This window comes from Crotalus tigris, unplaced genomic scaffold, assembly GCF_016545835.1.
Source record: "Crotalus tigris isolate CLP2741 ecotype Arizona unplaced genomic scaffold, ASM1654583v1 scf7180000021321.634910, whole genome shotgun sequence".
NCBI lineage: Eukaryota > Metazoa > Chordata > Lepidosauria > Squamata > Viperidae > Crotalus > Crotalus tigris.
In genome coordinates, this window is record NW_024098453.1 from 593269 (window position 1) to 609436 (window position 16168).

The 16168-nt window shown below is 47.3% G+C and overlaps 1 protein-coding gene across 4 annotated transcripts in view; it reads left to right on the forward strand.

The window, feature by feature from the left end:
• The window catches only part of RUBCN (rubicon autophagy regulator), a 55954-nt gene extending 40809 nt beyond the window's left edge, over positions 1–15145 (forward strand). For 3 of the 4 annotated variants that reach the window (XM_039369931.1, XM_039369932.1, XM_039369934.1), the window contains 7 exons: positions 5187–5332; positions 6756–6820; positions 7687–7925; positions 8680–8741; positions 10961–11114; positions 12423–12516; positions 14020–15145. In XM_039369931.1, the coding sequence (XP_039225865.1) occupies positions 5187–5332; positions 6756–6820; positions 7687–7925; positions 8680–8741; positions 10961–11114; positions 12423–12516; positions 14020–14177 (918 nt within the window). In that variant the 3' untranslated portion in view covers positions 14178–15145. The remainder of the gene's footprint in view (positions 1–5186; positions 5333–6755; positions 6821–7686; positions 7926–8679; positions 8742–10960; positions 11115–12422; positions 12517–14019) is intronic. The other variant, XM_039369933.1, reaches the window with a different exon arrangement.
• The last annotated feature ends 1023 nt before the right edge of the window (positions 15146–16168 follow it).

Genomic DNA, 16168 nt, shown 5'->3' on the forward strand with positions numbered 1-16168 from the left:
CTTACGACCATAATGAAGCCCCAGATTTCTGTGGCTAAGCGAGACGTTTGTTAAGTGAGTTTTTGCCCCATTGTGCGACCTTCCGTGCCTCCATGAATCGCTACAGTTGGTAAGTTACTAATATGGTTGTTAAGTGAATCCAGCTTCCCCCCGTTGACTTTGCTTGTCAGAAGGTCGCAAAAGGGGATCCCGTGACCCGGGGGGACACTACGACCGTCTTAAATACAAACTGGTTGCCAAGCGTCTGGATTTTGACCGTGTGATCATGGGGATGCTGCAAAGGTCGTAACTGTGAAAAATGGTCGTGAGTCACTTTTTTCAGGGCCGTTGTAACTTTGAACGGTCACTAAATGGACGGTCGTAAGTTGAGGACTACCTGTATTGGGCATGTAACCAGGGCTGTTTGCAGGGGACCCCAGCAGCTCAATCATCTCGGTCTGAGTTTCATAAATACGGGTGCTAAAGATTGCATCCTTAGGCCAGGACTTCTGATATAATTTGAACATATTTTGCAGTGTGACGGATCAGCCACAGAAGCGAAGTCGAGTCTAAGACTTATCTACAGATAGTCCTCAACGTATGACCACAATTGACCCCAAAATTTATGTTGCGAAGTGAGAAATGTGTTGCTGAGCCTTGCCCCATTTTACAACCTTCCTTGCTGCAGTTGTTTTGTTAAGTGAATCACTGCAGTTGTTGGGTCGTGAAGTGAATTTGTCTTCCCCATGGACTTTGCTTGTCAGAAGGTCCACAAAAGGGGATCGCGTGACTCTGGGGGACATTGCAACCATCATAAGGATGAGACAGTTGAATTTCGATCATGTGACCATGGGGAATGCTGCAACGGTCGTTAAGTGTGAAAAATGGTCGTAACTCGCTTTTTTCAGTGACGTTGCAACTTTGAACGGTCACTAAGTGAACTGTTGTATGTCGAGGACTACCTGTAAGGGATACAGACTAGACAATGGACAAGCCAACTCCAAAAAAACGCCAGAGAATTCCTGGAAGTCTGGCACTTGGAGAAATCGGCCATCAATAGGCACCTAAAGATAAACAACGTTTACACACCGTTCAAAGAGACCCAAAGATCAAAAATGTCACTTTGCCAACAATCTACATGGCAAATAAGCAGAGATTAAAGCACCAGGATTAACACCAGACCAGCAAGGAGCAAACAACAACCCCAATCAAGGAAATACTAACTCAAGGAGTACCTGTACTGTGTGATTGTTTGCCTTATAGAAGGAAAAGTCCCATCTGGGGTGCCAAATTGTTGAAGGAAAAGTCTTCATCAGGGTTCAGTCCCAGCCGGGAATAAACAACATGGCGACTGCTTTAGAAAGAAGGTTGCAGTTTATTCCCAGCTTGGACTGAACCCTGACGAAGACTTTTCCTTCAACAATTTGGCGCCCCGGATGGGACTTCTCCTTCTACAAGGCAAACAATCACACAGTACAGATAATCCCTGACTTACGACCACAATTGAATCCCAACATTCCTGTTACTAAGTAAGTGAATTTTCCCCCATATTACGACCATTTTTTGGCCTCTGTGGTCAAGTGAATCACTGCCGTTGTTAACACAGTTGCTAAGTGGATCTGGCTTCCCCATGGACTTGGCTTGTCAGAAGATTGCAAAAGGGGAATCAACTGACCCCGGGACACTGCGACCGTCATAAATACAAGCCATGTAAATGTAAATCGCACGATTACGGAGAGGCTGCAACGCTCATAACTGTGAAAAACGATCACAAGTCACTTTTTCAATGCCGTCGTAACTGCCAGCGGTCACTGAATGAACTGTTGTAAGTGGAGGACTGCCTCCATTTAACATTGAAGTTTGTCCAGCTGTGAGGCTTCTAGCAATGCTGCAGTCATAAGAAGGTATTAGATTAGAGCAGGGGTCTTCAAACTTGGCCCTTTTATGACTTGTGGACTTCAACTCCCAGAATTCCTGAGCCAGCATGGGGGAACTATGGCCCCCCTCATGACTTGTGGACTTCAACTCCCAGAATTCCTGAGCCAGCATGGGGGAACTATGGTCCCCTCATGACTCATGGACTTCAACTCCCAGAATTCCTGAGCCAGCCTGGCTCAGCTTGGAAACCTCTCCCTTTCCCCTCAGCATGGCGGGCTCAGGAATTCTGGGACTTGAAGTCCACAAGTCATAAAAGGGCCAAGTTTGAAGACCCCTGATGTAAGGCAACTTGGTGGAAGTAGAATGGCTAAGCAGAAATAAGTTGAAGGAGGGGTCTTCAACCTTGGCCACCTCACGACTTGTGGACTTCAACTCCCAGAATTCCTCAGCCAGTGTGCCTGGCTGAGGAATTCTGGGAGTTGAAGTCCACAAGTCATCAAAGGGCCAAGTTTGAAGACGACCCCTGGATTAGAGGATTTTACAGAAAGAACAGCCCTGTTTACATACCTTGAAAGTGCAAAAGCCGAACCAAAGATCATTGCTTTGTGTGACGAAAGTGTGATTTCACACTGTTGAAAACCACTAACAATGCTAGTGTGGGGTCTCTTAGGTGGTCTTAGCACCTGGCCAGGATCCCCCTCTGCCTTCCCGTGCTATTTTAACTCAAGCTCTTTCCGATGCACTCCTGCATCAGCTTTGCAAATAGGTCATAGCTGCAACTGATAGTTCTTGTGTTTTCAGCTTTCCCCTCTACAATGCTGCTTTCCTCTGAGTGAATCACTGCAGTTGTTAGTAGTAGTAGTAGTAGTAGTAGTAGTAGTAGTAGTAGTAGTAGTAGTAAAGTTGGAAGGGACCTTGGAAGTCATCTAGTCCAACCCCCTGCTCAGGCAGGAAACCCTATACCAGGGGTAGGCAACCTTGGCTCTTTTAGGACTCGTGGACTTCAACTCCCAGAATTCCTGAGCCAGCTATGATGGCTCAGGAATTCTGGGAGTTGAAGTCCACGAGTCATAAAAGAGCCAAGGTTGCCTACCTCTGCCCTAGACCATTCCAGACAAATGGCTGTCCAGTCTCTTCTTAAAAACTTCCAGTGTTGGAGCATTCACCGCTTCTGGTGGCAAGCAGTTCCACTGGTTAATTGTTCTCACTGTCAGGAAGTTAAATGAATCCGGTGTCCCCATTGACCTGACTTGTGAGAAAGGTCGCAAAAGGAGATGATGTGATCCCAGGACATCGCAACCCTCCTAAATATGAGCCAGTTGCCAAGGGGCTGAATATTGGTGACCACGGGGAGGCTGCAACGGTCATAAGTGTGAGAGCTAGTCATAAGTCACCTTTTTCAGGGCCACTGTGTAACTTCAAACAGTTCTAAACAAACTTTGCACGTCGAGGTCTATCTGTATTAATATGGCTTTCTGTAATTTCCAAAAGGCAAATTCCTTTTAATTTTGCCGCTTATTCCTGTCTAAAAAAATCTCCTCCAAAGGTAAATACATTTTTAGAAAGAATTTTAACCCAGCCTTATGGAGACAGTCCAAAACTTTTTCTTTTTTTTTAAGTGAGCACTATATAAAAACTGGAAATTTTTAAGAAGCCTTTTGTCTGAAATGGTATAGGGTTTCCTGCCTGAGCAGGGGGTTGGACTAGATGACCTCCAAGGTCCCTTCCGAGTCTGTTGTTCTTTTCCTTCCTTCCTTCCTCCATCCTTCCTTCCTTCTTCCTTCCTTTTTTCCTTCCTCCATCCTTCCTCCTTCCTTCCTTCTCCAACACTGGAAGTTTTTAAGAAGAGACTGGACAGCCGTTTGTCTGAAATGGTATAGGGTTTCCTGCCTGAGCAGGGGGTTGGACTAGATGACCTCCAAGGTCCCTTCCGAGTCTGTTATTCTGTTCTTTTCCTTCCTTCCTTCCTTCTTCCTTCATTTTTTCCTTCCTCCTTCCTTCCCTCCTTCCTTTTTCCATCCTTCCTTTCTTCCTTCCTTCTTTCATCCTTCCTTTCTTCTTCCTTCCTTCCTTCCTTCCTTCCTTCCTTCCTTCCTTCCTTCCTTCCTTCCTTCCTTTCTTCCTTCCTTCCTTCCTCCATCCTTCCTTCCTTTTTTCCTTCCTCCATCCTTCCTCCTTCCTTCCTTCTCCAACACTGGAAGTTTTTAAGAAGAGACTGGACAGCCATTTGTCTGAAATGGTATAGAGTTTCCTGCCTGAGCAGGGGGTTGGACTACATGACCTCCAAGGACCCTTCCAACTATTGTTGTTGTTGTTGTTATTATTATCCATTGCAATGTTTCCGGACCTTGGTCCCTTGAAGGTGTGAGGACGTCAACTCCCAGCATTCCCGAAAGCAGGCTGGGGAATTCTGGGAGTTGAAGCTCACCCATCTTCCAAGTGATGAAGTTTGAGGAACATGGGTCTATTGTAAGAACAGATTAATCTCCAGGCTGATGAATTTTACCAGACATAGGAGGATTCTTAAGTTAGATGTCAAACAAATTAAACTTATATTTCATCAGGAGATTCTGGCAAAAGGAGAAAGATGCTTTTTAAGTCAGGGAAGGGATGAATCGAAACCATTCTTCTGCAAAGCAGTATTCTTTAACCTTGCCACAGATTGGGCTGGATTTCCAGTTAGAGCACACGGGCTAGAGTCCACTAATAATTTTTGTAAAAAAAAAAAAACCCCAAATAAATTAAACAAAATGTTGGCCTCAAAAGGTAACGTACCTGAAGGGTAGAAAGTTGGAAAATAACAGAAGAACAGTGTTGGAAGGGACCTTGGAGGTCTTCTAGTCCAACCCCCTGCTCCTTCTATTCGTGCAGTATGTCAGTCTGTAGATGCCATACACGGAATACATTGATCAATCAGAATAGAGCTGGAAGGAGGTCTTGGAGGTCTTCTAGTCCAACCCCCTGCTCCAGCAGGAGACCCTATATCCCATTCCAGAGAAATAGCTGTTCAATCTTTTTTTTAAAACCTCCAGTGATGGAGCCCCTACAACATCTGGTGGCAAGCTGTTCCACTGATTAATTGTGCTCACTGTCAGGAAATTCCTCCTTAGTTCCAGGTTGTTTCTCTCCTTGATGAGTTTCCATCCGTTGCTTCTTGTCCTGCCTTCAGGCGCTTTGGAGAAGAGCTTGACTCCCTCTTCTTTGGGGCAGCCCCTCAAATATTGGAACACAGCTATCCTGTCACCCCCCACCTCATTAAAAGCAGGCCACAACCAAAGAGAACAGCGGCATTGTTCATGGTGTGCATTGGATTTACTTCCTTTTTACAGCTATTGCCAATTCCCGATTCCGTGCCCATCTCCCCGGACGACGGCGAACACGCTGATATTTACAAGCTCCGCATCCGGGTACGGGGGAACCTGGAGTGGGCCCCCCCACGCCCGCAGATCATCTTCAACATCCACCCGGCACCGACGTAAGGAGGGCCGTTTACAGTCTGCGATGTGTGTGTGTGTGTGTGTGTGTGTGTGTGTGTGTACATACAGCAGTGGCCAAAATTGCGGAAACCTTTTGGGGGAAGTGTATTTTTGAGGTTTGATGGCAAGTAACACCACTTTTTTTTTTTTTGGAGCAGTAGCATAAAATTACATATCCATGGAAAGATAATTTAATCAGGAACGTAATGCAACATAGTCTGTTCAATTATCTGTACTGTATTCTACAAAAAGGTATAGCCAAAGAACCAGAAAAAGGTAACCCAATTTGCTTAGGTTGATCTCAGACAGCTTTCCTTCATCGGATTGTAGCCAATGAGCACGAGTGTTTAGAGAGCCAATCGGGTGTCGTCTTGTTTTGGTCATGAGCCAATCAGATCACAGTAGGATCCAGTGATTGATCCCATGTCTTGAAGCGGAGAGGAGAACATTGGTCAGTGTGTTATGTGATGCGCGATCAAGTTGGTTGGGGGTTTTTTGTGTTCTTTCGTTGAGTGAGCTTGTAAAACGTCATAAAATTAAAGCGGCGGTGCAAAGAGTTGACCGCTCGCCCAGAAAGCGATGTAAAATAGTATTTATTAAGTCAGTGGTTCTCAACCTTTTTAATGCAGCGACTCCCAACCGGTCGTAAGTCGAGGACTACTCAACCGGTCGTAAGTCGAGAACTACTCAACTGGTGCAGCACCGTTTGCAGAATGGGACTTTTGGCGGGCTCAGCAGGGCAGAGACAGCCTGGACAATTCCTATTGGCTTTTGAAAGCAAATAGAATTAGACTCTATTCAAGAGAGTCTATTCTATTGGCTTTCAAAAGCCAATAGAATAAAAGGGAGGAGCACAGCTAAGGAAAAGGGGAAAAAAATGGCGGACTGCATTGTTTGGCGACCCCCGTGAAATGGTCGTTCGACCCCAAATGGGGTCCCGACCCACAGGTTGAGAACCACTGTATTAAGTGAAGAAGGCTACAGCTATAAAGAAATGAGAAGAAAAATGGGTGGAAACTTAACCAAAGGTGGCGTTTCTACTGGACACTTTTCCACAATTTTGGCTACTGCTGTACGCGTGTGATCCCCAAGAGACTCCTTGCTATCCTAAATAGGTGCTGCTCAAAGAAGCAGCAAGTGTGACAATTGTGGTTCCCCCCCCCCCACAAAACCATCCCCTCTTTCTCCCCTCCCCCCTTCTCCAAGCCCCCAATCCGGAAAGTTCCAGGAACTTTGATCTAAGATGGCCAAAGGGACACCTGGGAAATTGGTTTTCTCTGAGGACGATGCCCTCAAACTTTCGCCCATCCCCGGCTAACAACATCCATTGATGGAGACTTTCACCTCTTCAAGGCCGAGAAGTGAATTGGACACGAGGGTTTTTTTTTTTTTCCTTTAATGTCCCGAATTTCTGTTCTGTAGGAGGAAGGCAGCAGTGGCCAAGCAGAACTACCGCTGCGCCGGCTGCGGGATCAGGACAGATTTTGGTGAGTTTTTGGCTTGCAAGAGTTCGGCAGGACCAACGTTGGCCTAGATCAGGGGTAGGCAACCTTGGGAGGCCGGGATGCGGGTCTGTACTCAGGCCTGGATTGGGGGAGGACCGGGGGGGTCCCTTCCCTCGCAGCCTCAATCAGACGAGATTCCCCCCTCTGCTAATCCTCTATCCTCAAAGATAGACTGCCTCTGGACTTGGAGGCTCCATTGTGGCTTTAATAACAATAATAACAATAACAATAATAATAAAGTTGGAAAGGACCTTGGAGGTCATCTAATCCAACCCCCTGCTCAGGCAGGAAACCCTATACCCCACAATCATAATAATATCATCATTAGCTGTAACTTCGTGTTCGCCTGCTGGGCCAGGTTTAAGAGCCCATGCAAAACACTAAAAAGCGTGACTACTAGTTATGGCAGTCATTGCTGCTCTATTATTATGGCAGTAGTTTATTACTTATTACTAACTGCCATAACTAGTACCCATGAGAACCTATGTAATAATAAAGTTGGAAGGGACCCTGGAGGTCTTCTAGTCCAACCCCCTACTCAGGGAGGAAGCCCTATACCAGGGGTAGGCAACCTTGGCTCTTTTATGGCTCGTGGACTTCAACTCCCAGAATTCCTGAGTGAGCTATGAACTGTCGTAAGTAGAGGACTACTTGTAGAAACGAAGTTACACCTAGGCGGGCAGACCCAGTCCGTCAAACTCGGCCTCGATTCTAGAACGTTCCGAGCTCTGGTCGTCGGCCCCAGCGCTCACGGACAATCGGGAATCGAAACGCTCCCCCTGTGGAGCAGTCCTCTCTTAAACCTCTTTCCCTTCCCTCTCTTTTCTTCGTCCGACGGGCCGTCTCAGATTACATCAAGCGGATGCGCTACTGCGAGTACCTGGGCAAATACTTCTGCCAGTGCTGCCACGAGAACGCCCAGATGGTCATCCCCAGCCGCATTCTCCGCAAGTGGGACTTTGGCAAATACTACGTCAGCAACTTCTCCAAGGACCTGCTGCACAAGATCTGGAACGATCCCCTCTTCAACATGCAGGACGTCAACGCCGCCCTGTACCGTAAGGTCAAGCCGCTCAACCAAGTCAGGGTAAGGCATCTGGCGCTTGCCGACGCGCTTTGGGTGAGAACCACAGCATGGGAAGGGACCTTGGAGGTCTTCCAGTCCAGTCTTCCAGTCCAGAATTCCTGAGCCAGCATGGGGGAACTATGGCCCCTTCATGACTCATGGACTTCAACTCCCAGAATTCCTGAGCCAGCAGGGGGAACTATGGTCCCTTCATGACTCGTGGACTTCAACTCCCAGAATTCCTGAGCCAGCAGGGGGAACTATGGTCCCTTCATGACTCGTGGACTTCAACTCCCAGAATTCCTCAGCCAGTGTGGGGGAACAATGGCTCCTTCATGACTTGCAGACTTCAACTCCCAGAATTCCTCAGCCAGCATGGGGGAACTATGGCCCCTTCATGACTCATGGACTTCAACTCCCAGAATTCCTCAGCCAGTGTGGGGGAACTATGGCCCCTTCATGACTGGCGGGCTTCAACTCCCAGAATTCCTCAGCCAGCATGGGGGAACTATGGCCCCCTCATGACTCATGGACTTCAACTCCCAGAATCCCTGAGCCAGCATGGCTCAGCTTGGAAACCTCCCTTTCCCCTCAGCACGGCTGGCTCAGGAATTCTGGGAGTTGAAGTCCACGGGTCATAAAAGAGCCAAGGTTGCCTACCTCTGGTCTAGGGGTCTCCTGCTCAAGCAGGGGGTTGGTCTAGATGACCTCCAGGGTCCCTTCCAACTCTTGTCACTCTGTTACCCTGAACTCCTGTCTTCTTGGTCTCTTCCAGCTTCTGAGAATTCAGCTGTACCACATGAAGAACATGTTCAAAACCTGTCGCTTAGCTAAAGGGTAAGGACACCAGGAAACTTTTTCGGAGAGCCCCTTCGTTAACGTAGAGTGGGAGTAGGCTGTGAGCAGCGGGGAGTTGGTGCCAGGGCAGATGCCACAGTGAGGAGGCTGACCGAGTGTGTGTCAGCTGTGAGAAAAGGGAAAATCCAGGCTCAGGAACATTAGAAAAAGGAAAATGGTTAATATCCTTATCCAGACTTACAATCCAGTTACGTCTCTCCGGAGGCTACTATCAAAATAATACAAAGAGTCCTCGACGTACGATCACAATTTAGCCCAACGTTTCTATTGCTAAGCAAGACCGCTGCTAAGCGAGTCGTGCCCCGTTTTACGACCTTTCTGGCCACAGTTGTTAAGTGAATCGCTACACCTGTTAGTAAGACAGTTGTCAAGGGAATCTGCCTTCCCCGCGGACTGTACTTGTCACAAGGTTGCACAAGGTGATCCCCTGACTTCGGGGCCCTGCAACGGTCGTTAAGTGTGAACTACTTGCCCAGCGTTCCGATTCTGGTCACGTGAGCCTGGAGATGCTAAAACGGTCACAAGTGTGAAAAACAGTCCCAAGTCATTTTTTCTTTTCAGCGCTGTTGTAATTTTGCCCGGTCAGTAAACAAATGGTAAGTCGAGAACTACCTGTATCTATAGTTTTATTTCCAGGAGAAGAGACTCTTTGTAGCTCAGGGCTGAACTGTGGGGTCCTTGGTGCTCTCTGAGCTGGGTGGTTTCCTTGCGGACGTTTCACTGCCCAACTAGGTAACATCATCTGTGCTAGAAGGGAGGGGGGCTTGTGGAGAGGAAAAGGAAGAGGAGAAGAGAAAGAAAAAGAAAGAAAGAAAGAAACAGAAAGAAAGAAGAAGAAAAAGAAAGTGAATTGTAGGGTCCTTGGTGCTCTCTGAGCTGGGTAGTTTTCTTGCAGACGTTTCATGACCCAACTAGGCAACATCATCAGTGCTTGAAGGGAGGGGAGTTTGAGGAGGAGGAGGAGGAGGAGGAAAGAAAAAGAAAGAGAGAGAGAGAGAGAGAGAGAAAGAAAGAAAGAAAGAAAGAAAGAAAGAAAGAAAGAAAGAAAGAAAGAAAGAAAGAAAGAAAGAAAAAGAATGAATTGTCGGGTCCTTGGTGCTCTCTGAGCTGGGTGGTTTCCTTGCAGACATTTCATGACCCAACTAGGCAACATAATCAGTGCTTGAAGGGAGGGAGATTTGAGGAAGAGGAGGAGAGAAAAAGAAAGAGGAAAGAAAGAAAGAAAGAAAGAAAGAAAGAAAGAAAGAAAGAAAGAAAGAAAGAAAGAAAGAAAGAAAGAAGAAGAAAAAAGAAAGGATTGTGAGGTTCTTGGTGCTCTCTAAGATGGTTGGACCCATCTAGGCAACATCATCAGTGCTAGAAGGGAGGAGGAGGTGGAGGAGAGAAAAATAAAGGAAAGGAAAGAAAGAAAGAAAAAGAAAGAAAGAAAGAAAGAAAGAAAGAAAGAAAGAAAGAAAGAAAGAAAAAGAAAGAAGAAAAAAGAAAGGATTGTGAGGTTCTTGGTGCTCTCTAAGATGGTTGGACCCATCTAGGCAACATCATCAGTGCTAGAAGGGAGGAGGAGGTGGAGGAGAGAAAAATAAAGGAAAGGAAAGGAAAGAAAGAAAGAAAAAGAAAGAAAGAAAGAAAGAAAGAAAGAAAGAAAGAAAGAAAGAAAGAAAGAAAAAGAAAGAAAGAAAGAAAAAGGATTGTGGGGTCCTTGGTGCTCTCTGAGCTGGGCTGTTTTCTTTCAGACATTTCACTGCCCAACTAGGTAACATCATCAGTGGTAGGAGGGAGGGGGGGTTATATCGTATACAAACAAAGAGAAACCCGACACCCAGCGCTGATGGCGTCACCTCGTTAGGCAATGAAACATCTGCAAGAAAACAGCCAAGCTCAGAGCGCCGGGGATCCCACAGTCTCCTCCTCCTCCTCTTCCTCTTCCTCCTCCTCCCAGAAAACCCCCCTCCCTTCTAGCACTGACGACGTTACCTAGTTAGATCATGAAACGTCTGCAAGAAAAAAAAAAACGAAGCTCAGAGAGCACCAAGGGCCCCACACAGCCTGAGCCACAACATTTGAAAAGGAAACGGTGGGAAGCAAACCTGGTTACTCGCTTGACAATTAAAAATGGGGAGTTGGGCAGGACTTTTCCGGAGAGGAGGGTGAGACCCCGTTGTGCCACTGCCGACCACCTGGCTGCTCTTTCCCTCCAGGCTTCTGGATGCCTTTGATGCGGTGCCGGGTCACCTGACCGAGGACCTTCACCTTTATTCCTTAAATGACCTGAGCGCCATCAAGAAGGGGGATCTGGTTCCCCGCCTGACCGAGCTCCTCCGGGTGGGAGAACTACACGTTGAGAAATGCATGGTGAGTGTGGGGACCCCCTTCCTTCCTTCCTTCCTTCCTTCCTTCCTTCCTTCCTTCCTTCCTTCCTTCCTTCCTTCTCTTTCTTTCTTTCTTTCTTTCTTTCCTTCCTTCCTTCCTTCTTTCTTTCTTTCTTTCTTTCTTTCTCTTCCTTCCTTCCTTCCTTCTTTCTTTCTTTCTTTCTTTCCTTCCTTCCTTCCTTCCTTCCTTCCTTCCTTCCTTCCTTCCTTCCTTCTTTCTTTCTTTCTTTCTTTCTTTCTTTCTTTCTTTCTTTCCCTTCCTTCCTTCCTTCCTTCCTTCCTTCCTTCCTTCCTTCCTTTTCTTTCTGAAATTGACGTGCTTGGAAAGTTGTCGTAGTTGAAAAACGCAGCCTTACACTCCCCCCTACAGGCAGGATTAGGAACTTTCCTAGAAGAAGCTATTGGGGGAGGGAACTGGACGTTTTCCTTGCTCATTCCCGTCTCCTTCCCACCTTCCTTCCTCTCATTTCTGTCTCTTCTCCTCTTCCCCTTTCTTCCTTTCTCCCTCTCTCATTCTTCCTCTCCCTCCCTCCTTCCTCATTTCTGCCTCCTCTCCCTTCCTATTTCTGTCTCCTCTTCCCTCTTTCCATCTCTCCCTCCCTTTTTCTTCCTTCCTTCCTTCCTTCCTTCCTTCCTTCCTTTTTCTTTCTTTCTTTCTTTCTTTCTTTCTTTCTTTCTTTCTTTCTTTCTTTCTTTCTTTCTTTCTTTCTTTCTTTCTTTCTTTCTTCTTCTTTCTTCCCTTCCTTCCTTCTGTGGTGGCACAATGGTTAGAATGCAGCATTGCAGGCTAATTCACTGCCCACAGCCAGAGTTTGATCCTCACCAGCTCATGGTTGACTCAGCCTTCCGTCCTTCCGAGGTCGGTAAAATGAAGATCCAGATTGTTTGGGAGGGGGGCAATAGGCTGACTCTGTAACCTGCTTAGAGAGGGCTGTAAAGCATTGTGAAGCGGTGTATAAGCCTAAGTGCTATTCCTTCCTTCCTTTCCTCCCTCCCTCCCTCCCTCTCTCCAATTCTTCCTTCCTCCCTCCTTTCTTCCCTCCCTCCCTCTCCAATTCTTCCTCCCTTCCTTCCTTCCTTCCTTCCCTCCCTCCCTCCCTCCCTCTCCAATTCTTTTTCCTTCCTCTCCCTCCCTCCCTCCCTCCCTCCCTCCCTCCCTCCCTCCCTCCCTCCCTTCCTTCCTTCCTTCCAGGAAGTCCTGGAATCTCCCTCTCGAAGAGCGGAGTGAAACCCAAACAGTGGGATTGTTGCCTTGCGTTAGTCCATATTTTTTTTTCTCTTCTCCCCCCAGCTGTGTCAAGCGAAGGGCTTCATCTGTGAATTCTGCCAGAATGAGGAGGACATCCTGTTTCCCTTTGAACTCAGCAAATGCAAAACGTGTGAAGGTAAGCGATCAAACAGGAAGGCTAATCCCCTAACACAGGGGGTCTTCCAACTTGGCCTTTTGATGACTTGTGGACTTCCACTCCCAGAATTCCTCAGCCAGCCTCCATTTTGTTTGTTAGATTTAAGACAGGGGTCTTCAAACTTGGCCCTTTTATGACAGGTGGACTTCAACTCCCAGAATTCCTCAGCCAGCCTCCATTTTGTTTGTTAGATTTAAGATAGGGGTCTTCCAACTTGGCTCTTTTATGATTTGTGGGCTTCAACTCCCAGAATTCCTGAGCTAGCGTGGGGGAACTGTGGCCCCTTCATGACTTGTGGACTTCAACTCCCAGAATTCCAGAGCCAGCATGAGAGCACTATGGCTCCTTCATGACTCGTGGACTTCAACTCCCAGAATTCCAGAGCCAGGTACGCGTGAGGAATTATGGGAGTTGAAGTCCACATGTCATCAAAGGGCCAAGTTGGAAGACCCCGGCCCTAACACCTTTTATGTTTAAGTCAAGAATTTATTTGGGGCCTAAGAAAGACCAAACATCCCCATATTCCAAAACTATTTCACACAGTGTCGAACAAGGAGGGTACACAGCCATTGGTTGGTGGTCTTCAACACAACTGTCCGGACAATTTATACACAGATCGTTACCAGCCGAAGCTTCCTTACATGCAGGCTATAATTTCTGACAATCCGTTCACGAATGCCGGAAGTCTGGGAGGGTCTCAGCTTGAGAAGGGGGTTGGACTAGAAGACCTTCGAGGTCCCTTCCAGCTCTATTATTCTGTTAGCCCAGGGGTAGGCAACCTTGGCTCTTTTATGACTGGTGGACTTCAACTCCCAGAATTCCTGAGCCAGCCATGCTGAGGGGAAAGAGAGGCTTCCAAGCTGAGCCAGGCTGGCTGAGGAATTCTGGGAGTTGAAGTCCATGAGTCACGAAGGGGCCATAGTTCCCCCATGCTGGCTCAGGAATTCTGGGAGTTGAAGTCTACGAGTCATAAAGGGGCCATAGTTCCCCCCACGCTGGCTTAGGAATTCTGGGAGTTGAAGTCTACGAGTCATGAAGGGGCCATAGTTCCCCCATGCTGGCTCAGGAATTCTGGGAGTTGAAGTCCATAAGTCATGAAGGGGCCATAGTTCCCCCATGCTGGCTCAGGAATTCTGGGAGTTGAAGTCCACAAGCCATGAAGGGGCCATAGTTCCCCCATGCTGGCTTAGGAATTCTGGGAGTTGAAGTCCACGAGTCATGAAGGGGCCATAGTTCCCCCATGCTGGCTCAGGAATTCTGGGAGTTGAAGTCCACGAGTCATAAAAGAGCCAAAATTGCCTACCCCTGTGTTAGCCCAACAGCAAAAAAAAAAAAAAATCTCTTACACGTAGTCCCTGACTTAACAACCACAATGGAGCAAAAAAAAAAAGGCGGACTGTTGGAAGCTCTGATGCTCTCCACGACTCCTTCGCTCCTCTTTGATTCCTTCTTTTTTTCTCCACCCCCCCTCCCTCCCCACAGAGTGCAGAGCTTGCTACCATAAGGGCTGCTTCCAGTCGGGACCTTGCCCCAGATGTGCCCGCCTTCAAGCGCGGCGGGAACTCTTAGCCAAGCAGAGTCTGGAAGCCGATCTCTCGGATTATGAGCCGGAGGAGGACACGGTAGGAGCAGCCACGTGACGGCCGAGAACCTGCAGGTCGCCGTCCGGCCTGCGCCCTTCGAGCACCGGACTGACCGACGGACAAAGCTGGATGCTCTCTTCCCCCCCCACACACACGCTCCCTAGCCAGCACTTCGCAACTCAGCCCGGAGAAGGGAAATCCTTCCTGGACGAGAACTGACGTCTGGCGCCAACTCAGAGACACAACGAAGAAGGATGCTTCTTTCTACCGAAAGGCACAGGAGACGATTTGGGGCGCGCCCCGTCTAGAACCCAGGACTTTGCTCCATCCACGGAGAGAAGCCGATGATGGGCTTTTTCCGGAGGCCGAATTCCCCCGACAGGATCCGGCCGCGCTCCTAAAAGGGAAAAGCCTCCTGTCCTGTTTGACTGGCCGTTATCGGTTGCTGTGTTGGGGTTGGTTTTTTTTTTTTTCCTTTTTGGTCTTTTTAAATTTTTAATATATTTTTTTCGGATCACCCCATCCTCGCCTCCAATTCTCTTTATTCTTCTTTGCTAAACCTCGCTCCTGTTTTGTCCGATTTGGCAAAGGAGCCAGGAAAAAGGATTGGGGGGGGGGGGATACAAACTATTAGGCCTGTCCCTTTTTCCAATCTTGGGAGAAAGTTAGTGGGGAAAGGGAGTGGAATAACCAGAATGGGAAAGCTGGATTTGAGCGGGGCTGAAAGGATTTAAAAAAACAACAACAACTCCTTTCTCAGCTCCTTAAAAGGATCTGTGCGTGAGAACACACAGACCCACAAGCTCACGGTCGTTTTTCTCTTCTCCCTGTTTGTCTGAAAGGTCTCGTCAGAGGAATAATGTCGGTTGAGTTGCAAACGGGACAATTCCTCCAACGAGAGGAATATATATATGTAGGTCTTTGGTTGTTCAGGTTTTCTCCCGCGTAAAATTGGAAGTGTCTTGGCGACGTTTCGACGAAGTCCCATCCGTCATCTTCAGGCTGGTGTTTTCAGCTTCGTGCCTGGCTGAGGAATTCTGGGAGTTGGAGTCCACAAGTCAAAAGGGCCAAGTTTGAAGACCCCTGGACTTCAATTCCCAGAATTCCTCAGCCAGGCACGCTGGCTGAGGAATTCTGGGAATTGAAGTCCACAAGTCAAAAGGGCCAAGTTTGAAGACCTCCTGGACTTCAACTCTCAGAATTCCTCAGCCAGGCATGCTGGCTGAGGAATTCTGGGAATTGAAGTCCACAAGTGATAAAAGAGCTAAGTCTGAAGACCCCTGTTCTGAAAAAAAAAAATGGGAAACTCAAAAAAAACAATTGATTTTGATCCCTTCTTTGCTCCACATCCATTCTGGTTTAACTGCTCTCATTTCCCCCTAATCAAATCTTCAACTAAATTTGCACACAGCCATTTTTTTCCTGGAAGAACTCTTACCCTTTTCGTAGTTTTGCAGCCGAGCTACGCGGAACACCAGTTTAACCTCAGCGTTTAACCTCAGCGTCGTTAATCCGAATAATTTTAACCTTGAAAGTCCCAATCTCACCCTGATGACTACATTTATATTAAGGATATTTATGTTTGCCTTGCTCCTATTTCCCCCCCCCCTTCAAAAACCTGGCTCCCCGCACACTTCTTTTTAACGCACTTGGAAAAAAAAACACAAATGCACACTGCGTGTTTTTTTTTTAACCAGGTTCCTTCCACTGTGCTGCTTCAAGCAAATATTTGAAGATTTTTGGAGACTCCAAAACGTTTATTTCCCTTTTGCTAGCAAAGCCATTTTTTTCTAAAAAGCACTGATTCGGTTTTTACAAAAACCAGCAAGGAGGGGGTGGATTCTGAAGGGTTCACTTTAGAAATAGCAGAAAGTACCAAAAGATGCACACAAGGGGGATTTAGGATGCTAAATGGTGCTGTTGATTTAATGCCCATTTGGCAAAAAAAACCCCACAAAAACCCTGTTTCCTACCTGTATTGAGTGAAATACTCTTTGTAAAAATTAAGAGGAACCTGGTTGAATCCATCTGTTATTCCAGTAAAGTGT